At 37.0% G+C, this 26840-nt stretch overlaps 1 protein-coding gene across 4 annotated transcripts in view; it reads left to right on the forward strand.

Moving 5' to 3' along the window:
- The window catches only part of HOOK3 (hook microtubule tethering protein 3), a 94580-nt gene that overhangs the window by 18083 nt on the left and 49657 nt on the right, over positions 1–26840 (forward strand). For 3 of the 4 annotated variants that reach the window (XM_055790840.1, XM_055790839.1, XM_055790841.1), the window contains exons 3-6: positions 7106–7178; positions 15669–15719; positions 18776–18908; positions 21051–21118. In XM_055790840.1, the coding sequence (XP_055646815.1) occupies positions 7106–7178; positions 15669–15719; positions 18776–18908; positions 21051–21118 (325 nt within the window). Of the gene's footprint in view, positions 1–7105; positions 7179–13290; positions 13388–15668; positions 15720–18775; positions 18909–21050; positions 21119–26840 lie in introns of all 4 variants that reach the window. The other variant, XM_055790843.1, reaches the window with a different exon arrangement.

The following is a 26840-nucleotide window of genomic DNA, read 5'->3' on the forward strand; positions in this document are numbered from 1 at the left end:
TCAGAGTAATTGAAACAGTCTTTTTACTCTTCTGATGTATTTTGCTGGTACACAAAAGATGACATAATACGCCATCGCAGTAATGAGTTTTCCAACCCATCATTTAAATAAGCTTACTTATAAGTGTTCTGAAGTCTGAACATGAAGTTTGCAAGTCTGAAGGTAAATACATCGATCATGTACCACTAGTGTGGTTTTTTTTAGGTTTGGAAAGATGTCCTTTTCTACCTGCTGGAGTGTTAAAAGATGGTGACCGTATAAATGGTGTCTTTTGTAAACATAGTAAGTCAGGATTTCAGCATAATCATCATGAATCTCTTTTCAGAGTATTTAGAAAAAATGTAATAGCGATGTATCTAATATGGGTATTTTTCTGTCTTGAACTTCTGCTGTAGGGTATGAGTTCCATTTAACTTAATGATGGCCCAACAGTTGATAACTATATATGTTCTTGATTGTCTAGTTCAAAGGCAAGTAAAAATGTGGATTTAAAACATAATATACCTTGATACAAACCAAGACAAAACTTCAGTGTCAAAGGCCCCTCAACCTTACTGTCTGTTTGGCCTGGTACTGCAATGACCTGAAACAACTGCCTTTCTCCCTGGCACAGTATTAAGAAAACTATTCAGAGTTACTGTTTTCAGCTGATGAACCAAAGTTTTAAAGAGAGATGTACAATAAAAATACTGCATTTCTGTAGTTTGATTTTAAAGTAATTCCTGTAGCAATTGCCATGCTGAATATGGGAATTTTTTAGTTTACCCAGTTTGTATGTAAAGATCAGCTAAGCAATTTAAAGTTCTTTCTCTATGTCCTAGGTAATAATTTGAACCTGAAAAAATTAGTATTTGGTGGTCTTATTTTATGATAGTTGTGGTTCAGATTTACCATTTTGCATACTTGTGCAATGAATACATTGATACTCATGCAGAGATTTAGCAGTACTATTGCTAAATTTTGACTGTGTTCCTGCTGGGATAAACTTTGAAGTGCAGCAGCAAGCTGATCTTGGATTGTAAAACAGTAATGGTAACATATGAATGAGGGAAAATATTACTGCGCTTTTTTTTTTTTTAGTGACAGAAGAGGGCTGCAATTGATTTTTGAAATGGATACCAAGGGTTGCAGAATTGCCAAATATTGTCTGGACATGAGAACATAGGCCAAATACAGGGATCAGCATTTGTTTAGTTGACTAGAAAACTGATAAGGAGCATACTGACAAAGCCATTTTAAATATTCTTTCTTGAAAACAAATCCGAGTTTGACACTAGCAGTAAAATCTTCCTTTTGCTCCTTCAAACAGATACCAGAAGAGGAATACTTCGTTAGGAATCAGGACATACTTAACAACATAAAGCAAGTCTAGAGTAGGGTTTTCCAGTCTACTCCTGTTTTTATATTAGCAGCATTGGCTCCCTGTTTGTCCTAAGAAAAATAACCACATAGAAGAAAATTTTTACAGGTATAGAAATGTGTAAGAGCAAGATGGCTGGGTGCCTGAGGTTATTTGGAAAAGTCATGCAGTGGTGTTAAATTGTGAAGAGCAAGTACACCTGAAAGCACCATGTGACTGCAAACACTTAATTTGCAGTGGAACCTTGAACAGTGTGGCTTTGACACGAAAATCTCTCAAGTTAATCTTCAAAGGACAAATTTATTGTCTCCACTGGAGATACAGAACTTAAATGCTGTTATCCCCTTTCTCAATGGAATAAGGAAGCTACTATTTCTGTAATGCATGTTCCTTGAAATTTGCATGTCTTTCAATATAGCTGCCTCCTGTTTAGGGTTCTTCATCTGTGTGTTTTTTGAGGCTAATGGTACTAATAGGTTAATTACATGAAGGTGGGAGGGGAGAATTTTGGCAACTTTAGGGTGCATCAGGACTCTTACTGTAGTAAATTAATCAGTGATTAAAAAATAACTGAAAGAGCAGATTAATATATCCAGTGAGAACCCTTTTTAAAAAAGTTTGCTATGAATGAGGAAAATTCAGCCAGTAAGGAACTCTTGAGGTAGAGAGCACTGATGAAAACTGGAAGATGTTGGGGTGATCCAGTGACTTGGATATATTTCCATAGGAGAGTAAGGATAGCATTTCTTCTTGAAAACTTTAGAAGTCTGAACTCTGTTTTTTCTATTTTTTTAACCTCCACCTTCACAGAGAGAGTCTATTGGTACTTGTGAGGGTAGGAGATAGTGGAAAGAAGATGAAATCAAGACAGTTTCAAGGAGATCCCTAGTTCAGGGGATTAGTTGCTTTAGATATATGGAAAATTTGCACAACACAGAACTGTAGGATTTGTTGTTGCTGAAAGAAAAAAAAGGATTGCTTACTCATCAACTTATTCACAGCTGTGCCTTGTCTCAAGCATTCAGAAGGGGTCAGCAGCTTCCTCCATTGCTGTCCATATTCGTACATTGTTCTCAATATTTTTTGCACTCAAAGTAGAAGCCCATTTGTAAGTAACGGCCCTTCATCAGAAGTAACAACTCATGTAGAATTTTCTGTAATAAAACTGCTAGAAGAAGCAGTGAGAAGAGGGTACAAGAGGGTAATTACTGACACCTTCAGAAGCTTTTTACTGATGTAGTGTGTGATGTAAAATGGCAGAAACATTTGCTATGTAACCAAACATGAACATTTTGCTTAAAAATTCAGTTGTTAATGAACAGCTGTTGGTGAATCCCTGAAGGACACTTTCTTTTTATCATAAAACCTCTTATCTTCAAATTCAGGTTAAAGTACCACTGAATGGAATTATCCAGTGCTGACTATATTATCTTGGAGGAAGAAATTCAGCCTATGCTTTAGCTTACCTTTTTGTATTATTCTTTAAGATTCACTGTTCATTTGTGTTCAGATGTGGAGATTACTGGTTCCTGTGACTAGAATTGGTATGAAATACAGTGAGATAAGATCCTGTGCACAATCAGTTTTGATTATTTTACAGAGTGCTGTATTCCAGGAGTAAAGACTGGAAGCAAAATATAATACTTGAACTGAGTAAACTGTCTGCCTAAAATCATGTGGCTTATGCTGTTTCAAGCAGATAAAAGTGCTATGGGTTGCTTATGAGTTGCATACTTTTTTTTCTTTTTATTTTTTGTAGATTCATTGTTACTCATGTTTTCAGTGTCCACTGGTATCCCTATAACAGCATAATTCCCTGTTTCATACTACAGTTCCAAATTTTCCTTTCATCCCACTCGGGAGAATGTTTAGTACCAGGTGTCCCTCTTCTTTTAATTCTTTCTTAGCCTGTCATACTGGCCTTGGTAAATGTAAGAGATGGTATATATTTTCATTTGTCATCTGTGCATTGTGCCTGACTTAATTATTCATTTGTTATATTATACATTGCAGCATGCTGTGTATGTTTTGACACATGCAGAACACAAAAGCCATGCTTTTGTACATTACTGGGGGAAGGAATTTTTTGTAAACAGACATTTCTTAAAGCAGCTTACTGTACCACTGTCAAAATGAGTAATAATCATGAGTTAACCAACCCACAGAGCATGTAGTATTTCTTCAGAAGAATATTTCTGTGTCTTGGCTTCTATGATGTGGAGAGATGATTGCTTAAGTAAAGGAAAATTTGCATACAAAATAAGATGGAGATGGTATAAATGAGCACTGCTGAAAACAACATCACATGAAGTGATAAATTAACAGCGTAAGTATCTTGTGCTCTGAAGAAATGACCCAGATTTCTGCAGTACTGTTCAGATACTAGGCAGCAACCAACTAATATATAACTACCTTTATAAACCTGGAAAGTTACCTAGTGCAAGAGATTGTGCAAGTTTGGATCCAGCTTCAGGAACTGACTGAATTCAAAATGCTCGGTTCTAACAAGTCATCTCATGGTAATGATGATGCTCCAGTCAGTTTTCTGCTGCCCTTGTTTAATGCAGTACCTTTTCAAAATGAGCTGGTAGGTTTTGTAATCACAGCTGCTCAGTTTTCAACCACGTACTTTCATATTTGCTTTGGTGATGCTTTTTCAAACACTCTTAAGAAATGATAGCATCTTTCTTAATGGCATGGACTAAGGGAGTTAAAGAACTCTGAATATAACTGAACTGTGATTCCCAAAAATTCAGCAGAGAGACTTGTTTGCAGAAAGGGCTGTGAATGACTGACTTAAATGTCTGGAAGCCCCTTTTAAAAAGTATTTGTAGAAATTCTGATGGATTTTTTTTTTTTCAGATTTGCTTTCTGTTAGTTTGATAGAGAAAGCATTGCTGTTGGTATTAATGCTGAACTTTAATCGGACTTTTGAGGACAGAAATTAAATTATAACGGCACACTAGAAATTACTCTGAGGTCACTTATGGTTGAGGAAAGGATGATCATTCTAGATTTGCCTGGTGTTGATACCAAACCTGTTGCTTTTCTGATTGTTGTATTTCTGTCGAAGCGTTCTTGCAATATGCTACTAATTACTGTGTAATCTGTGTGGAGGTGCTGTAAAGAGAATTGTTGGTAGTATTCTCACCACTGTTACGTGTTGGTAATTTAGAGTGGATTACTTACCAGCTGCTGAACCCTTGGATCATTTGAGGTTTGTATACTTAAAAGAAGCCAACAAATGTCATCCGTGCGAGTGGATGACCACAATGAGTTTGGACTTAATTCTCAGGGACCTTTCTTATATATCTGAAGACACATATAAAGGTGTAGGTAGCCCAAGACTTACATCAAGACAGTGAAGGCCAGTTGCTGGTCCATATGTTACTTTTATCGCAGGAGGTAGTTGAGAAAAGCCGCTTACTTGCTATTGAAGTACAGGCTTCCAGAGTGGAATGAGTTGGAGCTGACCCTGAAATCTTGTTGTTCTTCCTGAGCTGATGCCCTTATTATTGAAAAATAGATATGCAGTATTAGCCATCCAATCAGTCCAAATATAATTCTGCTTGTAAGTGGTCGCTTATGCTTACCCATGTTGCTTCTTAGAGTCACTGTTTACAATGAAAATGGCAAATCAAGAATTGGTATATTCATGGCACTGCAGCCTTGAAGCAGCTGAAGATGTTAGTGACCAAGTGCAGTCCTAAAGAAGTCCCTAAGAAAGTCCCTCTAGTCTTTTTGCTGGTGAGGCACAGGTAATTAGGCCTACCTGCTTTGTCACTCAGCTGCATAAACGCTTTGTAGTTGTGAGTCTGTTGTAAGCAAAATTCACTTTGTCCTTGGCAATTCCCAGAAGACCTATCTGAAAGGTGCTGGGGTGCTTTTTGAACTCCACACCTCAAACAGAATCAAATGTAACTTACATGGGGCTTGAACTCTCCTCCCCCTGCCCCCCCCTTACTGTACAGATTATTTTATTGTGATTGGTAGAATTTAGGCAAATTAAGACTTTTTGCAAGAAGAGCCATTTGTTGCATGTGAAAGCTGAATGTGAGCCTTCATTTCTAGTAGATCTTGTATGTATTCAGCTCAATTTCATCCTTAGTTTTACCTGGTTTCTGAGCGCAGAGAAGCCATTTGAAACCTATTTGGAAACATCTGTTTCAAAACCAGATTAAATTCTGGATAAGACATTGCTTTTTCTGTTTCATAGTTTAAGATTCTGTCATCTGTGCTAGAACTGCACTGTTTTTGAATGGGAGTAATTTGGAGTCATCAACTTAACTAGTAATTAAAGCTGTTCTTCCAGCTATATGTTTGCGGATGCCATGTCAGAGGAAAGGAAATACACCGTAATCTTCACCAGACTCTGTAACAGTATGTGTAAAAATAGCAATTTGAATGTGTCAGTAGAGAAACAGTGTTGTTTGTGTTCTCTCTCCATTGCTGTGTGTTGTATCGCGGGCTACTTGGCAGACTTTGATGCAATGTGAAGAAGACATTGGGGCGAAGATGGAGTACAGGAGATATTGTGCCTCAGGTCCAAAGTGAGGTTACAAACTCTGTGCCCTAATATAATTATATTATGTATGTAATTGCTGCATCCTGCTCTTAAAAAGAGAGCTCAGTCTGGAGGCTGCTTCTTCGTGGCAGATACAGCAGTAAATCTAACAGTACTCGGCAAATGCAGCAGTGTAAGTGCAGAAATTGGAATACTTCATGTGAAACTCCAACCTGGCCTACCGCACTGATTCTTAAGAGCCTTACACTTACAAAAAAGTTGTTTTTTCCCCCAACTATATTAACTTCATATGTTGGATGAAATATGAGCCTTTGTTTATGTTATGTTGACCTATTCCTTTAAAACCAGTTATTTGTAGTACAGTCCATCTCCTTACTTTTCATCATAACATTTTCAAAATTCTCTACGATACAAGGAAAACATGGTTTAAGTGAACGGTAGACAATGTGAGCCTTTTAGATGACCTTGGAACCTGGGGGCAAGAGAGTCTTGGGAGTTGTCTTGAAACAGCAACTTATGGAAGGTGCTTGTAAGGAAAAGGAGGGAAGAAGTATACTTTACAACCAGTAGGTGTTCCATACTTTGTCTTGATTGCCTTGTCAAAAGTGCAGAAGATAAAAAAAGCTTTCAAAGAAGGGTGTTCACATTAAGGTTTGTCTAGGGTTACCATGAGAAGAGATTTGCAAAACCTGATAGTGTTTGGTAGCTGAAATAACAGAAATAACTGTTAACTTCAGTGATTGTTTTTGACTCTTCTCACCATATAAAGGCAGCAGTTGTATTACTCCACTTCAAGTTTCCCATTTTAGAAGTTGAATAGTTTTAAGTAGTGTATAGCAGTAGGGATCCATAAGACATGTAAAAGTATTGTTTTAACACTTCCAAATAATGCAAGCAAATATTGCTCTAGCACCAGCTAATAAATTGGAGGAAGAAGAACTTAAAGAGAAAAACTGGCAAAATGCGTTCCAAGTACAGCAGCTTCCTCAAAAGCATTAGCTACTCACGGCACACAAATGAAGCTGTGCTGTCAACAGAGTGCAAGGCCTTAGAAAAGTAAGTAATAGCAGGTTTCTGAACTACTTTATACAGGCCATGTGTCATATACAGAGGTCATCACTTAAATAACCTCAGCCTGAAGTAGAGGCTTAATTACTAAGGTATCTTCACAGCTTCTGTAACCTGTTTTTAATAAACACTCTACATTTTTTGTGTTTCAGAGATCCAGCTTACTTTGATGAAAATTGGCTGAACAGGATCAAAACAGAAGTAGGAGATAATTGGAGGCTAAAGGTATTTGACTGACTTTGCTTGTCTGTAAATCTGTATTTCAGTTCTTAGTACAATATTGTGTCTAAATATTAGCATATTTCTAGATTAAGACCTTGCTTTGTAGTACCACATTTTGAATTTTATACCCTTATAGTTACGCTTCCTTGGTTTTTATGTTGTTAGTCCTGCACAGTTTAGTGAAGAAGACACTTCGAGTTTGTAAATGGGTTTCAATTTAAAAGGAAAACATAAAAATAAAATTTATGCATAAATTACCTCTTTGTTTTTTAAATGTTGAATGAAAGATTTTTTTTTTAAATGCAAAGTGAGAGAGCAGCATTAAGAAAACCACACTGAGAAGCAACTGGATAAAAACAGCAGACTAATAAGCGATTATTGAAATAAAAATGGCAAAGTGTTGTTTTCTTTTACTTCGTCAGCTCTGTGCTATTACTGACCTTTAGGAGAGGAAGTAATGTTTTTTTGTTGTTGTTTGTCCTCAGTATGTGTTTTAACCACAGTCTATTTGCTGGGTCATTTGTATCGCTTGGTATTTTAATACTTTCTCTATGAACCTTAAGGGAATAGAATTTACAGTGCTGTGGCTGAGGAGCATTTTGGCTTATAAATCCCAAAGAACAGAGTTTCACATGCAGATGTTAGTGTAGTTTCTGACTAGCTTTCTTCAGGGTGTGATATATGCACCTTTCTAAATTGCCATTTCCAGCCTGACTGCTTGGGGAAACAAAATAGTGATGGTTTGCATGTTAGTTCATGTTACCTATAAAACCATTTTGTTGGCCACCAAAAACCCTTCTGAGCATCTGGGGAAGGGCTAGAACTGTGAAATGCTCTAGTACTTACAGGCTCATCAACATCACTTGCTGAATACATAGGACACACATGTTAAATGCTGCTTGAGGCAAGGGTGGAGTATGCTGCTGCTGTGTATGTTTTTAGTTGGCCAGTAGACCTGTTGGGGTGGTCTCTGCTGCCTTCCTGACTGTGTGGAAGTCTGATCTTTAGAATGTTTTGTCTACCAGGGCTGCCAGCAAAAATGTGGGGTATATTGATGAGGATATATTGACTGGCTGGTGAATAAAAGAGTGAACCCTAAAAAAGCTTTTAGTTCTGCTGGTTGTAGAGCAGTGAATTTAAATGAACTTTTCAAAGAAGTGTGTGGAATTGCACGTGAACAGCTGGATGCAAGGTTTTGTTTCTCTAAAAAAATTCCATGTTTTTTTCCTGAGGAATATTGAGATCTTGGCTGTTAAATTTGGAGAACAACAAATTGAAAACTGTTTGTTATAATGGCATTTCAGCTGATTGAATGTGAACCAGCAGCTTCTGTAACTCTCATATGGAGCTTGAGGAATAATTTTTTAATGTCTCCCACCAGTTTGGCAGATACTAAGGCTTAGCAGGTGTGAATTAAAAAAAAAAATAATAAAAAATTGAGCAATCTAGTAACTTCCTTATGTGACTGAGATTGGAAAAACAGACCAAATTTCAATTTCATGCTGGTGTCATTCCTTCTTGTTTTTCATATATCCATGCAAATAGAAACTGAAGACTGATTATTTGTTGTTGTGGTTGAGCTGTATATGCCAGCTTTTTGTATAAATTTTTTTATTCCAATTTCCTTTTCATGAAGGATACTGAAAGGCACAAATGTGATATTTTAACTTATTTTGTAACCAGGAAAGCAATCCTATACTTTGCCAACTGTTGTTCTGCTTTGTATGTGAGTAAATACTGTTAGTAATCTAGTTGTTTAAGTGTCTGTCAGTCAAGCCGTCATTTGTAGTCTGGCTTGTAGGAATGCTTTCAATCTGTGCACATCTATTTGTTTGTCACTAGATTTAAAATGCAGGCAACATACTTACACATGACTGATAACAGATTTCATGTTTTGAGAAACCTCATGAGAAATGATAGTTGGGTTGTCTCACTGCCTCACAAATCAAGACAAGAATCTGAATTATATTTTTGTTGCTATGCATGTTGCTCTTTGCCTCTAGTATCATATGGTGTAATAGTTGCCACTTGTACAAGCTCTCAGTATTATGTACCACATAAAGGGAGCCAGTCTGTAGGGGAGTAAGTTAAAAAAAAAAACCACCAAAATGTCACGTGCAGGTAGTTCGACTTTGGGGAACAGTGGTTAGAATGGCCTGATAGAGGTTAGTGTAGGCTTGATAGAGCTCTCCTAACAAATGCTGGAAAGAGTTACCCAGAAAATCATGCAGTGGTTAACTCTGAATTTGATGCTGTCCTGTATGGAGAATAAGCAAGAATACATGGCTCAGCTTCATTATGTTTTGGGTTTAGCCATTCACTTTCCAATAACTGCAAGAATGCAATCTTATTAAAAATATTTTTTGCTGTTTTGTACCAGTTTATAACAAATGTATGCATTCACAGGGATGTTCTATGCTTTGTTTCAGGGCAGGTTGTCTGACTTGAGAGACTGAACAATGCACAGGGTAGAAAAAGGGAAATGGTGTAGGGGGACTTGCAAAGTAAGAAGCATTCAGCAAGCATTCTGTGTATTACAATTGAACAGGTTTTGTCAACTGTTTTTAGTAGAAAAATATGTTACTACTTTGGGGTTAAAATCTCTAGGGCATAGCATACATCACTGTACATAGCAGTTTGTTTTCTCTTGGGCAACAAAACCCCCTGATTCTCCCTGCTGCCTGAGCTGCACTTTTATGTTGTGGTAAAAAAAAAAAAGGGGGGGGTGGGTAGGGAGCAAAGACATATCTCTTCTGAGTAGTACAGCTGAATACTTTAGTTAGTTTAAACTGTAGTTTAAGCAGTAGTAGTATTTCATTCTGAAGAAAGCGTTTGGAAATGAAACGGCCTTTACTGAAAATGGGAAACAGCGTAGAAAATAATTGTTGCCAAAATTTTGGAGGAATGAAATTCCCTAATAAAGAAACAAATGTAGTTCAGTGTCACAGGAACACCAGTAACAGGACAGAAATTTGAACAGTTAATGGTACATGTGTCAGTTTTGGCAATTACAGAAGAAGTTGTTGACTGAGGGGTTGTCTGAAACTGACACTCTCTTCCTCACTCCCCACCCACCCCCCCCCCCAGCCCCCTTTCTTTCAGTGTGGTTATACCTAGCTTGAGAGAGGAAGGAAATACATTGTTCATCTTGATTTCTGACTTTTTGTTTTTCTGGACTTTTCGCTTCGGCATTCAGACTACAGCATCAGTTGAAAGTACAATTTTATCGATGTTTATAGTAGCAAGCTGTGTTTGTTCCATTACTGAATAGCACATTCAAACAATAGGAGCTACTAGACTTTCTGCAACTAGTACAGTTTGAATGCCCTGCATTTGGGCAATATTGCAAAACAATCAATGAACTTAGAACACAGACTACTTAATGCTGTAATCTAAATAAACAAACCTGATTTTTGAAGTGATTTTGACTCCCTGCACTAGTACAGTTATGTTTGCTCTGAATGCTCCTACAGTACAAACCGGGTTGGTCTGGTGGAGTAATGGAAGCTAGTTTTCAGTGTACACTATTATATTTATGCTACTTTCTTGTTCCTTTACAAGGGGAGGGAGCACTTATTCACGAGCAGCCTTTTAGAGGGCAGGGTTTTTTTCTGATAAGGGTGGAAGCCTGTCATGTGGATGTTTTTGTGCAAGCAAGAAGCAGAGTTTATAGGTATATTGTAAGCCAACATTCCTGTCACAGGTAATTAGCAACTGATGTATTTAATTCTGTTTCAGTATACCCTTAATTCCCAAGTCAACAGTGTGTCCAAATATGTTTAATTTGTGAATGCTCTCTGTGTTCAGAGTCACATTTATTTTTTCATTCTTGTGGTCTAACTCAAGGCAGTGTCTGTATGTGTTCTTTTGGGGATTTCTTTTTGCAGAAGACAGGCTGGAGGGGGATAACCCCCAAAGCTAGTGGACACTCTTTCTCTAGGCTTCATTACCTCCATAATCAGTGAAGAGACAGGCTCCTGCAGAATGTGATTTAGAGCAGAAAACTGATGTATGTCTTGGGAACAGTGCACGCACATTCCCTCTCTCCTCCTTCCCTCCCTGCCCCTTTCAAGCGCAGCCAGGAAGAGTACCTTAATGAGGTACCTGAAGCTGGTTGATTAAGAATTCTCACCATTTGCAAGTGTGCCCTAGCATTGCTTCCAGAGGTTATAAGGTTCTTAATTATAACCCGTGTGAAGGGAAATAGGTCTGTGTGTAGTTACCCAGGAAAGATACTGATTAATAGCATTTCAGAACATATAGTTTTCCCATTCAGACACTTAAGGACCTGAAATGTACAATGACAAGTCAATTTACACTGGGTCTTCAGCGCAAACAAGATTTCAGTCATATATGTAATGTAAGGATAAATGCAAAGCTGGGAACTGGCTGTCATAATGTTAGAGAGAAAACAGGAGGTTAAATAACCCAAGTTCTCTTTTTTCAGCAATCACAAGCTTAAGGGCATTTCTACTGTCCACTTGCCTCAGGCTTTCCTTTTGTTGCTTAAGTATATATATTCATTAAGAGAGAAATCTAGATGACTACTCTTACAGACCCTCAGTTTGGAACCAGTAAATTGTAATTAAATAAAAATAAAGATTTCATATGACAGATGGGGGGGGGGGAGACCACCACCCCAAACAGTTAAGTTGTATGGTGTTGACAGATTGTGTGTTGCCTTCACTAACCCAGGACATACCATCTCTGCTTTCATTCCAGTCAGTTTATCAGGTTAATGCTGTGTAATAAGGATCAGTCTCATACTGAAGAGTGTGTGCTAACTATGTAGTACTATACTACAGCAATGATGACTGTAAACTGAGAAGGTAATGATCATTTAACATAAGGAACATTTGCACAGCTCTGCTGTGGATACTGGTGAAAGTTAGGTGTTCAAAAAATGAGTGCTATCATGCAGATTGTCTTTGTAGATGCATTAGTTCAAAGTGAATGTCCTCTTCTTTGGTAATATGAGATTGGGGGAACAAAACAAGACAGATGGAAAAGAGGTTGAAATTGAATAGAGATTTATCTAGAAATAATAATCCATCTGTTGTGAGTTGCAATGGCTTTTGAAATGGAATAAAGCATAGTTGTCGCTTTTCCCCACCCCCCCAGTAAGTTTAATGTCTTTTCCAAGAGAGGTATGGGTGCAGGGAATGGATGTGAAAAGAATTGGGAGGATACTGTACATGCTTTGTGTGGAAAAAGAGGAAGTCAGGTTGCTGATGCAAGCAAATAATTGTCCCATGTGATCATCGGCTGATCTCCAAATGATGATACAATGCTTTACAGTCATGATCAATATTGGAAATCTTCTCTGTTGTGTTCTATCATTGCATAATTTAATGGTCTTTGTTAACTAGCTATAGTTAGGCTTTCCCCATGTGCTTAAGAAACAGAAAAAAGAATTCTGAAAGCCATCAGAATTCTAAATCAAAGCAGGTGATGTAATAGGTTGTCTTTAACACTTTTTTGTGCTGTTGTTCATTTCATTCATCTGTATTTGAAGTCTTCCTTTTAAGAACTTGCTATGACCTAACAAATGTTACTGTAGCTACTGAGTTGAATCTCAAAATAGAAAACATTTGTGGTAGTTTCCCCAGAACTATTCTTTGCCAGTGGCCCATCTGTAGACCCATTTAATGTATTCACTGCAGCCAAGTTAAAAAAAAAAAAAAGAACTTGAGAGCCCTCCAAGTAATCGTGAAGATCATTGTTAAATTTAAGCCAGTCTACAAAGACTCTGCTTTAGCTTTATAGTTGTCTGATTGTGTGTGAGATACAAAGATGGTACAGTTAACTCTTGAGAGCAAGTTAACAAAGTACTGCTGATTGACAGTGGAATAAAATAGGACCTCAGAGACAAGATTTGTTTTCAGTTCATGTGCTGTTTTCTTCTTCCTATATGTTAGTTTGATGACAGATTTTGGTCAATATTGAGTTTGTTCCAGCATCACAGCATTAAGCTCTATGGAAGTTCTGTGGAGGAAGATGACTCTGTTTAAGGAATTTTTAAATTTAAACAGTGCTTCCAAAGAAAGGGGAAAAGAAGTATTTTGTAGATGGGTAATTTCCATTTTGTTTCTCATTTTTTGGAATTATGTTCAAGTTCAAGGTTCCTCACAATGCACGAAACATCGGTAAACTGGACTTAAATTTGCAACACGACCTTTATGTTTCTGGGGCTCTTTCTGCAGCAGACTCAGGTAAATTACAAACTGGAAGATTTTAATGAATCAAGTTTGAAAATTATATCCCAATCAGTGCTGTATTCTTTGTGGTGATTTGAGATGAAAATAAAATTCTTTACATTTCTTTAAATTCTTAAATCTGTGGCAGACCTTGGTTATGATTGTGCATAGCCTTTGAGTGGTGGTGGTGATTGTTTCTGGACAGACAGCTAGAAGATAGTTGTAGTTCTTACAGAAACATGATGTGTTATTTATAATATTACAGAAATAGTATGTGTTTGGGAGTAGAAGGTGTAAACCTGAAAGTCAACTAATTATTATGCTGTTATGGGAGGGACAGTAAATATTGTTACATACTTGCTCTCATGTAGCATCTGCAGTTCTCATTCTAGGTTGTCAGAATATTTGATGCGTCACTTTTCAAGTCGAAGTAAATTTTTGTTTCTTTTATGACTTAAAGTTCAGTGATTGTGAAGACAATCAGGATGTTCTTACATCTTGATAAGGGGTCAGCTTTTGCTACTTGTTTCCAAAAGGGAGTGGATTAATAGGGGTAAGGTAATCAGATCATTATCACTTTGGATTTCATGGCTAAATCTTTTAGCATGTATTTAGGCTGTTCCTTTCTTGAATTTCTCTTAGAAAAGAGACTGGATTTTGCTTTCATTACCTCATTTTGTCTGTTGATTGTGAAGTGTTGAGTTTGTGCCTGAACGTCAGTATCATGTTCCTAACTGTTTTCTGTAGTGTTTCCTCAGATCTTTTGGAAGATAAGTGACTTCTGTCAGAGGACATAATCTTCTAGCTGGATAGTTTTGGAATATAATCAAGAATATAAAAGTTATTGTGGGCTTTAAAGACTGGGTTTAAGAGTTTTCACTCTGCCTTCATTATAGTTCTATAGTTAGCCACTGTCGTCAGCAGCAGCACTCTGTGAATACAGATTTAATCAGGTTCAGTCTTTGTACAACCTATTCATAGAAGTCATAGAATTGTTTAGGCTGGAAAAGACGCTTAAGATCATTGAGTCCAACCATAAACTTTCACACTACCAAGTCCACCACTAAATCGTGTCCCTAAGCACCATGTCCGCACACGTTTTTTAAATACCTCCAGGGATGGTGACTCAGCCATTTCCCTGGGCAGCCTCTTCCAATGCTTGACAAACCTGTCAGTGAGGAAGTTTTTCCTAATGTCCAATCTAAACCTCCCCTGCCGCAACTTGACGCTGTTGCCTCTTGTCTTATTGCTTGTTACTTGGGACAAGAGACTGACACCCACCTGCCTACAGCCTCCTTTCAGGTAGTTGAAAACAGCAATAAGGTCTCCTTCTCCCCAGCTAAACAACCCCAGTTCCCTCAGCTGCTCCTGTCACAGGAGACAGTGTACTGCTACTATTACCTAGATTTCTTGGTGAAATACTTGGGAGATTATTTAGTAGGAATCTGTAGCTATTACCTTCAGCAAAGTTTTCTTCCCCCCCCCCCTTTAAATATCACCTATGAGATCCATGGGGCATTTTTATAATTTTAACTGCACTCTTTGTTTTGATGTACAGATATTTTTTTTAATGTAAATGGATTTTTGCTGGAAAGGGAGCGGTGTTCAGTACCAGAGAAGTGTGGCACAGATTGTATACAACAGGAGACACCTAACTAGTGCCATTGGATATGCAAATGAACAGAAGCTATCTTTGTATAGCAGTGTGGGCATCAGTGAGAAATGTGAATTTTGCCTTGATAATGTAAGATAGACATTCAGTTATAAAGAAACTGGGTGAAGGGGATACATGAACATGAAAATTAAAGAACTAATAGGAATAATTAGAGAGTTAATAAATTAAGCTTACATAGTTGGGGAATAAAGGATATTGAGCAGTAGCTGGTTTTTGTTTGGAAGAAGAGGTTTATCTCTGCAGAAGGATCACTAGGATATTTTAAGAGAAGAAAGGAAAAAAAAGACTGTTTCAACTTCTGGATGCAAAAATAATCCTAAAATAAATAAGTACTCCAAAAAATACTCATGCTTTAAAGTCTGATCTAAAGCCTATCCAAGACAATGTGATGTCTTTTATAAATTTAGATGGGTTCTGTCAATTAATAAAGACTTGTGATCAAGTCTGGAGGCCTGATCATAAGAGTCTATTGCATAACTTTCATGATTCTAAATGAAATTGCTCAAAGTCTTAATGCTGCAAATAGATGTAGTTGTATGATTCTTCTGTGATTGCCTACTTCATGATCATTTCTCTGTAATTTATTCCCTGCATTTATTGTATTTCCTTCTTGTCAAATAGGTAAGCAACCTGAAGAAAATTTTAAAAGGAATATTGGATTACAACCATGAGGTAAGAACTGTTTTAAGTAATCTAGATCTGCTTTCCTTTTTTGTTACATATTTTGGTTAACCTATTCAATATAAGTTATATTTTACCAATTAAATCCTGACTTTCTTGCAAAGTGATTGACGTACAGAGTGTTTCATGGCCTGTTCTCAGGTGTTAGCCTTCTCTAAAACTTACCTGGTGTATTGAATACTCAGAGTTGCCAGAGGAGTCTGATGTGCAGTTGTACAAACAGTAGATGTTTTTGCTGACTGTGTTCTGCAGATGGACTTTTAACAGCTTTTGACCTGTATCTGAATTTCGTTTCACACACACACACCCCACCCCTGTGCTCCAGCTAAAGATTGTCTCTTCCCTGGCTTTTTCCCTTGAGGAGAGAGAGTAAAGAGCCTCTCCCCATGATAAAATTTGCAATGAAATGTTTTAGTCCTGAGGTACTGGGGTCTCTCCTTGGCATTTGCTCTTATGCTATTGAGCAAACTCAGAAATTAATCACTCCAGAGGAAATACAATATATCCGTTTTTTCAGTGGTGAATTTTCAGTTGAAATATGCTTTCAGTTTCAGTGATGTTTTGAGGCAAATTGATCTTTACAGGCTGCAGCACAAAATCCATAGTATGTATGTTCTGGACATGGCTTGTCTCAAAATATTAGCTTCTCATAAATACTTCAGAGGAAGATATTTGTTAATGAACTTAAGTCTTTAAAAATGAACAGATTTTCAGAAAAAAAGTTTGACTCAAGCTCATATTCGGTGGATGGTCAGGTATCTGTGTTGAAATGAATTTTGAGAATTGATAGTTAAGCAAGCTGGTCATAACTGACAAATATAGAAAGGAACAATTTGTTGTTTATAACAAGTTAATACTATTGTGAAAAAGTGATCCCAGTGTGATGATTAAGGTTCTGATGTGAAAACTTCACTGCTAAGCAAGCTTAGAGTTGTTTCAAGCTGATTAGGTTTTGTATAATGCATATTTATGTTTAACTGTATTTGGTTTGATTTCTTTTTTTTTGGCTGAGGCAATGCTTGTCATGATAATTCTACTATGAATCCTGGTTATGTTTTCCTCAACCTGATTCCCTGTCCTAGCTATCACCTTCTACAGAAATATAGATTTGAATTTATATGGACTTTACCTGATGTAGCTAAAAGCCTTTGAAAAGCATATAAGCTAATTTTGTTCATCTTCAAAAACTCAAAATTATGAATTGCATTCAGGAGGACAGTCTTCCAATAGCTGTCGTATGTTGCTGTCTCTTATCAGTTATAGTATGGAAGGACAAGAAGCCAAAGTCTGCATGCTGTGTTATGCCCCACTGATCTTGCTATAGAACTCTGCTGCTCTGTAATTGAAACTTTTGTTTTTACAATTGAGATCTTTTATGTTTATTTTTTAAAAAGGGGAAAAAATGCTCTTTTTCATCTCAGGATATTTATTGCAGAGTCTAGCCTTTATTTTCATATCTCTTTCACTTCAGTTTTTTTGTTGGATTAAAATCGTATCTCATGTTTATTTCAATATTTCAATCTTCTGTTTACACATTCATATCCTTGGTTTCATGATAATGCCTGTTGATATGACTCTTAGCTTCAGCTTTCTTCAACAGCATTAATGAAGCCATTTGTATTGTTAACTTAAACCTGGCATTGCCTTTGAAAGAAATTAAGGAAGTACAGATCAATATATAAACACGTCAGATTTGTATAATTCAAATAATACTGTGTTATACAGTATTATTGCAGTCTTTATACAATGGTAAAATTTTCCATTGTGCTTGATGCATTCACGGATTTCTTATTTTCTCACTAGAATGACCTAAAGGAAGTCTTTTCCAATAAGAATGTATCTGGGTCCTTCAAATTGTACAAAAATTTTTAGTGATGTTGGTGCTTATTCTTTGAGATACCTGTTTAGAAAAAAATAATGCCACAATACAAAAAAACACTGTATAAAACAAGAAAGAACTTAACCACAACAATTCCAGAAAGCTGAACTCTGGAAAACTTTGAATGGCTTGATTTCAGTGTGTTCTTCATATACATCTGTTAAATGTTTTTTATAAATACCTTTACCTCATTTTCTTCTTTTCTTGAGTATTAACACAACAAAGGGCATCCAGCAAGCAAATGATTGGTTCCCTCCATAGTAATTGTTTCTTTATTGCACTCTGCTTAAGAAGTGACAGTTTCTTTTTATCTGCAATTAATGTGTCAGAGATGTTTTTAATTCCATATTTCATATTCATATTTTCAGCCCCCTGAAAGCTCTTTATGAACAATTTAGAAGTATTGTTTCATTTCTTCTACTGACAATCATTAATGTAAATCCTTCTTAAGTATAAATCAGATTACATTAATTGTAAGTCACATGAGGTTTTTGTTTTGTTTTGTTTCCTTCTGTATGTGGGCTGTGTAATTATGTATTGTGCTACTACCTCAAGTTCTCCTCCATGGAACCAGCTTTGTTAGCTCTGAGACTTGCTAAATATCCTTGAATTTTCTAGAAATGTGAGGCCAAGTGATGGAGTTTTTTACTGTCTTAAACTTGCCATCCATCAGTCCTAGATACATATGTTGCATAAGTGAAATATTTCAATTTCTGACTTTCTAGTGGTAAAGAAATGAGATTTATGTATAATACTTTATGCTATATATTTCATATAAGGTGGGTTTTAGGCATTAGATTTTTTTAATAGGATGCTTTTAAAAAAAAGTGTTATTATCCATGCGCTATTGATCATTGTGGAAGCCTGCCTTTGTTAACTTTTATCTGAAAAAAAAAAAAAATCTTCCAGGTTTGAAACTATTAGTTTCTTACTAGTTAAGACAGTCAGGTTTCTCTTCTCACAAATATTAGTTGTGTCAAGCAGTATGGTTTAATATTTGGATATTAGGTGTTAGGCAATTCAGTTTGTTTTAAAGTTGGATTGAAAACTATGTTAAAGTATAAGTGAATTGCTTTTGTTGATTTGGAATCATCTTTGTATTTCAAAATGTGTGTGTGTGTGAACATGTGTAGTGATACAGACATGTATGTATTGGGTCTTCATACAGATTCTGGGGCAACAGATTAATGACTTCACCCTTCCTGATGTCAACCTGATTGGAGAGCATGCTGATGCTGCAGAGCTTGGGAGGATGCTTCAACTTATTTTGGGATGTGCAGTGAATTGTGAACAGAAGCAAGGTATAAAATTTTGAAAGCATGTTTTCTCCCAGGCAGTGAATAAAAATCTAGCTTGTTGTGTAATTACTTAGGGGAAAAATTATATTTCTCATGTTGCTGTCAGAGGCAAATGTGGGGTTTTTGTCAGTGATGACATTGTTTTGTACTACAGATAATAACTTGTTTTGCTATAAGCTTCACTAGTTTTGGAGTCCCACATTGTGGAAAAGGTTTTGCTTCTAATATACATGTTTTCAGTTTTTCTTTGCTGAGCTGAAAAGGCACTCTACACAAGAAAATTCTTGGGCCCATCATTTAACCATTTATGAAGTAGCTTGGGATAATAAAGAAAGAAAAAATGTGGTTGTTGCACTATTCTGTGTAACTCCTGGTTTTAGGGGTGCATTCCAGTCGTCATGTTACTACGCAGTCAAGAGCCATCAGTGTGGCTTAGGGCTGCACTGAAGATGTCTAATGTGATTTGGGATACTGTAGTTTCTGAGACTTTTGCATGGGATTGACAAATAGGAAAAAGTGATGCTGGCAACCATGCCCTTCTGGGCAGCAGCTGAAGACCAAGTGTGATACCTTAAGGGCATTGAAAATGTCACTTGAGGCATCTGTTAGGCGGTTGAATCCCTCTTCAGCAGTCACTGAAAGAGACTTCGGCCTCTCTTGACTCCCATGGCACCAGCTGTCTTATCTGACCTGCACAGGTAGATAAGGACCCATTAATTTTTCCTGCACATGCCACAGAGGATGTGATGAACAACAGAGACACTTGTCGAAGTGTCCCAGATCTCATGCTCTCATGCTCTAAACTTGCCTTGGGTGCAGAGTGTTATTGCTTAATTACCTTAAATTGTTCTTAATTCAAGCCAGGTTAAAGTAGCAAGGCAACTACAAACATTTATTCTTAACACTTAAAACAGGAAGCAGAAGAAAAGGTTTATAAAATACACATGTGGGTAAATTAATATAAATACAGTAAACGTAGTTTTAAGTTGCATCAAATATCTCTCTTCCTGATTTAACTTAATTCTGGTTTCCTTTCTGAAAAAATTGCAGCCAGGGTTTCAGACCCTTTGTCTTCCTCTTGCATTATGCATATTAGTTTTTTATAGCTAGTTTCGCCTTTCCACTTTTCTCAGGTGTCTAAATCACTTTAAAGTAAATTCAGAAGGAGAATTTATTCTTTTAATCAGGAGACAGTCTGGCTATTGTATTAATTAAAATAGAGGTAGTTTTCTTGCATGAGTACCTAAACAGATTTTTATTAGACCTCCTGTACTCCTTGTTTTATGTAAAATTATCTTCCTTTTAGTGACTGTTTGGCATCCTCAAGTGGGAAGTGTATCTTATTCCTGCATTTCTCTTACTCTTTCAGTCTGGACTTCAAAAAAATTTGTCAGAAATACCAGAACAGTCTAGTCTTACGTACTTCGATTGAAACGTAGCATGATCTAATAAATGACTCTGAGGTGACTGATTCCCAGCATTTTCCTCATGGGAAAATCGTTAAAGAATACAGGTCACATGTAAAGATGATCGTGTCTGACTGGAAACCATATGCTACTGGGCAAGTCAAACTCCTTGATTTAGTCCAAATGTCAGAATCTGTCCTTATAACCCTGTATCATCTTACAAGGTACCTGCTGCGTAATTCACATCTACACATAGGTGAGGAATGAAAAAGTGGAGGGGACTTACTTGTGATGCCGCAAAGAAGTAAGAACAGATATGAAAATGCCTTGAAATGAGGATATTGTAGGAAGGCAGGATGTTTTTGTTAACTTATGAAAGAGGACAACCTATGCAAGGTTCATATACTTCTATAGCCTGAATAGTTTGGGAACAAAGTGAGAAAAGGAAGTTAAGTAGCTATTTCAGAAGTGAGAAATGCCAGAAGGAAAAAGAATGGATGACAACAGTGTACTTTTTTCATTGTTGCAGACTTCCAGTGAGCCTGGATTTCTGTCTGAACAGACTTCTAATACTAATGAAGTCTTGTTGAGTTTATTGACTTGGAACTTGAGTGGTGATTATACATTTTGGTGTCATCTGTGGCACCTAGTCACTTTGTAGGAAGGATGCAACTTCTGACCTCATGTTCTGTGTGACTTGAGTTTTAACAGTAACATTTCAGAATGCTCTTATTTTCAGAGTACATCCAGACCATAATGATGATGGAAGAATCGGTTCAACATGTTGTCATGACAGCCATTCAGGAGGTATGCTGGGATGCCCACAGTGTGTAAAAGTTCAGCCTGTCAGTGTTGTACAAAAGTCTGCTATTTTCTACTTTGGAAAAACAAAATAAGTGGCATAGATTTTGCCATTTTACATGGAGAAATATCTTATTTTTCCTTAGAAAAGCTTGCTTTTTGTCAAGGAACTCTGGTTGAATGTCCCACTTTTCTTTAAATCTAGAAGTTTGAAACTTCCAGATATTTTTGGTACTGGGTTCCCTTTCCTTTACCTTTCCCACCCTATGGCTCCTGAATTACACTAGACTGCTTTTGTATGAGTAATCAAATACTGTAGGATTTCTTCAAAATTTGTATCCTGAAATTGCAAAACTCCCATCAACTGTTAATTAATATTTTTGGTTTTGTTTTTGTTTTATTTTTACTGGACAAGTGAAAAGAGAAGTGGATAGTATAGTATTATTTTGTCAGCTGTACTGTTATGAATAGGCTAATGAAGGTAGTTGTGCTAATACGTTATTATGAGTTAGCAATTATACTGCAGTGTGTTTTGTAGAAGTGTTCTCCGGTAGTAAATTAAAACTGTAGTGAAATACAAACCACAGTGTTAGGGACCACTACAACCATGAAGCTGCTGTGTGACTTCTTACAGAGTCTGGAGTGCCTGTCAGTTTTCATAGATGGAGGTTTACTGCAGGGCAGGCCACTGAGGAAAGCAGGAAATCGCTGGTAATCCTGTTTCTTCTGGACCTGAACAACAGAAACTAAATTCCACATTGATCTCTAGGGCAATTTCATTTTTCTGTAATGTCTGAACAGAGAAAGATGTCAGTGAGTCTAGAGGGACTTTGTCCCCTATCATTTTGTCCACTGCTGTATCCATGCAGTCATACATCCTGTTGTCTGTGTGAGGACTGCTATCTATAACATTGCAGAGGGGACTTTTGAAATTAGCATTGAAAGAATCCTTATGCTAAATCATCTTCCAGTCAGTGCTGTTAAGTACCAGTTTGCCTGAGTTTTGGGATCTATTACTTTTGCATTCTTTTTAACTGTAATACAGTGTTTTGGAGGATTTTCCTAATGTCTGCTTTTATTAAACCCAACTTGCAGCATTGCTTTATTCTGCGCTGTCTTAAAATAGTAAACCTTTTCTTATCCTTCCTTCTTCTGTTGAAAATCTCCTGTTTGATTTATTTAAAGATCTCCTTCATTTGCTAAAATGGGCAGATCTGAAGCAGCCCACAGTTTTTGGCATTTGATGAGTAGGAATTTAATTTGTTTAGTGTTTAAGTCCTTTTCCAGAGGTGGGGAGTAGAAGTGGGGAGAAATCACAGGTTAAGGTTCTGTTCTTCTGAAATAGATTTTTGAAACTCAGTGAATCAAAAACCTTACTGTTCAGGTACTTGTGCAGCTCTGAAAGGCAGCATTAAATTCACTCAAGCTTCTTAGAAATCCAAAGTGTTGAGGAGGATCTTGGGTACTTAACAAAGAGGTCAGAAAGTGTCAAAAAAGAAAAATAAAAACTCTGGGACACTTTGAGAGCAGAACCTCCCTCCATTATTTTTCAATGGTTTTGGGAGTCTGGAGAGGTCCCAGTCAACTGGAAGCTGGCAAAGGGTTGTCCTGATTTTCAGGAAGGGAAAGAAGGAAGACCCTGGTCATTACAAGGTGGTCTTATTTCAGTGCCTGGCAAATTTATGGAGGTTATTCTGAAAGTTACTAAAAAACACTTGAGAGACAATGCAGTCATTGATCATAGCCAGCACAGGTTCACAAGGGAAAAGTTCCACTTAACTAACTTAATTTTGACTTTATGACAAGGTTACTCATCTAGGTGACCAAGGGAAGCCAATAGGTGTGTGTTTATTTTATCAAAGCTTTTAATACTGTCTCTCACAGTATCCTTCTCGACAAAATGTTCAGCGTACATTTAGATAAGTTCATAATATTTTGGGTGAGCAATTTACTGATGGACTAGTCTCAAAAGGGTTATAGTAAATGAGGTTATATTAGGCTGGTGACCAGTCTCGGGGGTCAATTTTAAGGCAAGTGTTCTTCAATATTTTTATAAATCATCTGTATGCAGAAATTGAATGTACATTAAGTAAATTTGCTAATGAGCTTAAACTAGGGAGGAGCTGTGGACTCCCTTGAGGTTAGAGTGACCTTACAGAGAGATCTGGGTAGGCTGAAGAGCTGGGCATTCACCAACCATATGAAATCTAAGAAGAGCAAGTGCTGGATTCCCCACCTGTAATGGGGTAATCCTGGTTATACATAGAAACTGGGGGACGAGAGGCTGGAGAGCAGCCCTGTGGAAGAGATTTGGGGCTTTGGGTCCATGGAAAGTTGCATGTGAGTCAGCAGTGTGTCCTGGAAGCCAAACAGGCCAGCTGTGTCTTGGAGTGTGTTTAGCACAGCATAGTCAGCTGGTTGAGGGAGGTGATTGTCCCACTTTACACCATGCAGGTGCAGCCCCACCTTGAGCAGTGTGTGTTTTCAGTGCCTCAGTATAAGAAGGACATCAAACTATTAAGAGTGTCTGGAGGAGAGCAACCAAGATGGTGGAAGGTTCTGAGGGCAAGACTTGGGAGGAAGTGGCTGAGGTCAACTTAGTTTGTTCATCTTGGAGAAGAAAAGGCTGAGGGGTGACATTGTTATGGTCTACAACTTCCTCAAGGAGGGCAGTGGAAGGCAAGCTGTTGATCTCTCTGGTGACCAGCAATAGTACAGGAGGAAATGGAACAGAGCTGCATCAGGAGAAGTTCAGACTGGACAGCAGGACAAGGTTCTTCACTGAGAGGGCAGTGGGTCACTGGAACAGAGTCCTTAGGGAAGTGGTCAAGGCACTGAGCATGTTGGAGTTTTGAGTGTCTGGCCAAGGCTTTTAGTTGTATGGCTTAATTTTAGGCAGTCCTGGAAGGAGCAGGGAAGTTGGACTCTATGATGATTATGCATCCCATCCAACCTGAGATAATCTATGATGGGAGTTTAAATCCAGAGAGCGTTTTCAGAGCTGCAGCTGCAGTCTGTGCCTTTGGAGGGCTGAAGCTTCACTGAATTTAGGGAGGTTTTTCTGTCCCTTGGACTCAGAGCAGCTCTCAGAATCCAAGTGACTTGGACTAAGCAATATGTAGGAGACACCAAAATAAAATGCCTAGGAAAGTAGTTATATATGCATATTTTAGAAGTTGGTATGTCACCAAAGTCAAACATTTCAAAGCATTTGACATGCAGGTACTCTTTCTTCAGAATTAGGTATATAAAAAGACTTCTGTAAGCTTTAGTGATATATTATGTAATTTGTTCTTCTGTTTCAGCAAAGCACGTATTTTTTGGTATTTCTTTGGTTTTCATAAATAATCTTACTCATCAATATATTTCATGAGGCACTGTAGAACAAGCATGTGCCCTGTTTTCTGTTTTTTGCATGAAGAAGCTGATTTTTAAATGGAAGAAGGAACACTTTGTTTTGTATTTTATTTGGTCATTTCAGTTTTTTAATAAATTCTGACTCCTCAGCATTTCCTTTCTTCACTTACTGAAGTGTTAAAATGAAATAGCAATAGTAAAATATGCTTATGCTCTATAAAGGTTTTATAAATTGAACAATGGTCTTCTGTTACTTCTTCAATGCAGTCAAATCAATCTGGTTGTTGCCAGCACCTAGATTCTTAGGTTCTAATATGAAGATGTGCTTTTCTAAATGCAGGCTATGCACAAGGTAAAATACTGCAAAAAATATCACATATACTTATAAATCAAGTATTGTATATTCTATAATATATACTCTTATATTCTGGTTATATTATAATTTATTATTACTTGCAATTAATGTATTACTATATATAATATGACATACATATTTTATTTCATAATTTGCAGATTTTTTTAAAGGCCAAAAAATTATTTAGCCATTTTGTGTTTCTCTTTCCTTTTCTTGACATCCTTTGGAAAATCTGCTGTCATTTTCCCAAGTCTTCTTTGAGCAGACAAGTTCATTGTTGATGAAAGTGGTAGCTGGAGAAATTGTTTGCCTTTGCTCTTTAGAACATCTCTAACCTTTATCACGTAGCAGGTATCTGTACAGGTCAAGTTGAGAGTCAAAATACAGGCTCTTAACAGCAATGTACTAGAGGTAGTGTTGAAAACTTGCCTGGGGTGTATAGCAAAAGGTACTTTCTGTCTGGATTAATACCAACTGTGTTACTTCCACAAAGCAGAAACTGTTTGGGTTTGTGGGTTTCCCACCCCCCATCCCATATGTTGTCCTGACTGTTTAAAGGTTCATCTTGTCTGAAGTAAAAGTGTTTTTTGACCACCTAGGAAATAATAGAAAAAGACTTCTGTGGGTCTGTCAGTCGTACTGGAGGAAGAAGCTGCATCAAAGGATACACACTATGTGATACATAGCCTTGACTCTTAAAAAGCAAACAAACAAAAAGATGTTTTAAAAAAGTAAAACAACCTCCTGAATACAGAAGCTGGATTTTGAGTGTTTCATGGACACTTAAATAACCTTGTACAATATTAACAACCACAGAAGAAACATTTATATAAAGCAAATGTTTTGAACTTTTACCATCCTCTGGAATGGTGCAGCTGCATTTGCAAAATCATGCAAATCATGTGTAGGGGGAAAAAAAGCATTCATAATTCAGGTTATTCATGCATGCAGATTTTGTGATTTACCCCTTCCCTAATCTTTATGTATCCATGACAACACAACTTGTTCACATTTTGCAGGCAAAGCAGTTAAAAAGTGAAGGTTTTAATGATATAAAATTAGCAGATCTACAAGTATTTTTTAAGACATTGTACCAAAGCTTTGAGCATGTAAATGTATAGATGTAAAGGATTACAAGGAATGACAACTGCTTCTCATAAAACTACACAAAAAATATAAAACTTGTCATGTTGTGCAGATTATTGTACCATTTAAAATCCAGACTTAAGTCTTCAGCACAGAACAAACTCTTTTAATTTTAAATGACACTTTAGTTATTTGAACAAATACTTGTGCTGCTTCAAGTCTTCATTCTAAATATGCAAAGTAAACCAGAAAATGAGCAAGGAAGTAAATGATAGTTGTTTGCTTTTTCACTGTGGAAGGCTCTTAAGCAGACTTTTCCGTCTACTGTAGAGGCCTAATGCAATGGCTTGATTTTGTAGGCACTTTTTTGATTTCCCTTTTCATAATGAATTCACTTGTAAAATCTCTGCACATCATCCTTTAAAAGTACATGTGAAAATAGATTATAATACTAAAGCTAAATTATGCATTTGGAGCTGAAAGCCAATTGCAGTGCTGCGAAATTGTGAAGGCAGATCTTTATGCCCACCTGTAGTTTTGCTTCTGAAGAAAAGAAAACTTGCAACTATGGAAGGAGAATGAGAAGGCCAGTTCCTTCTGATTTTTATTCTCTTGAATCAGCCAGCTGAAATACAAATGAAGGAGTTTGTCACTCTAATCTCAAAAGTACTCGCATTGGCCCATACCTCTCCAGACCATGTGTTTTAGTATCACACTTGCAAGTTGTGTGTGAAGCACTGAAACTACAGCAGTATATCAGGAATGTGTCTGAATGTGAGCTTGTAAATAAAGGAGATTTATAGCAGAACACAGCAAGGAAAATTGCTTTAAAAATCAGTAACAGCCTACCAGTATCATCAGATTAGTAATAAATAATGCAGAAAAAGCTAATATGCATGCCATTGAGCAAGTAACTGATGAAATGAGCAT

The sequence above is a fragment of the Falco peregrinus genome, chromosome Z (genome assembly GCF_023634155.1).
Source record: "Falco peregrinus isolate bFalPer1 chromosome Z, bFalPer1.pri, whole genome shotgun sequence".
Lineage (NCBI taxonomy): Eukaryota > Metazoa > Chordata > Aves > Falconiformes > Falconidae > Falco > Falco peregrinus.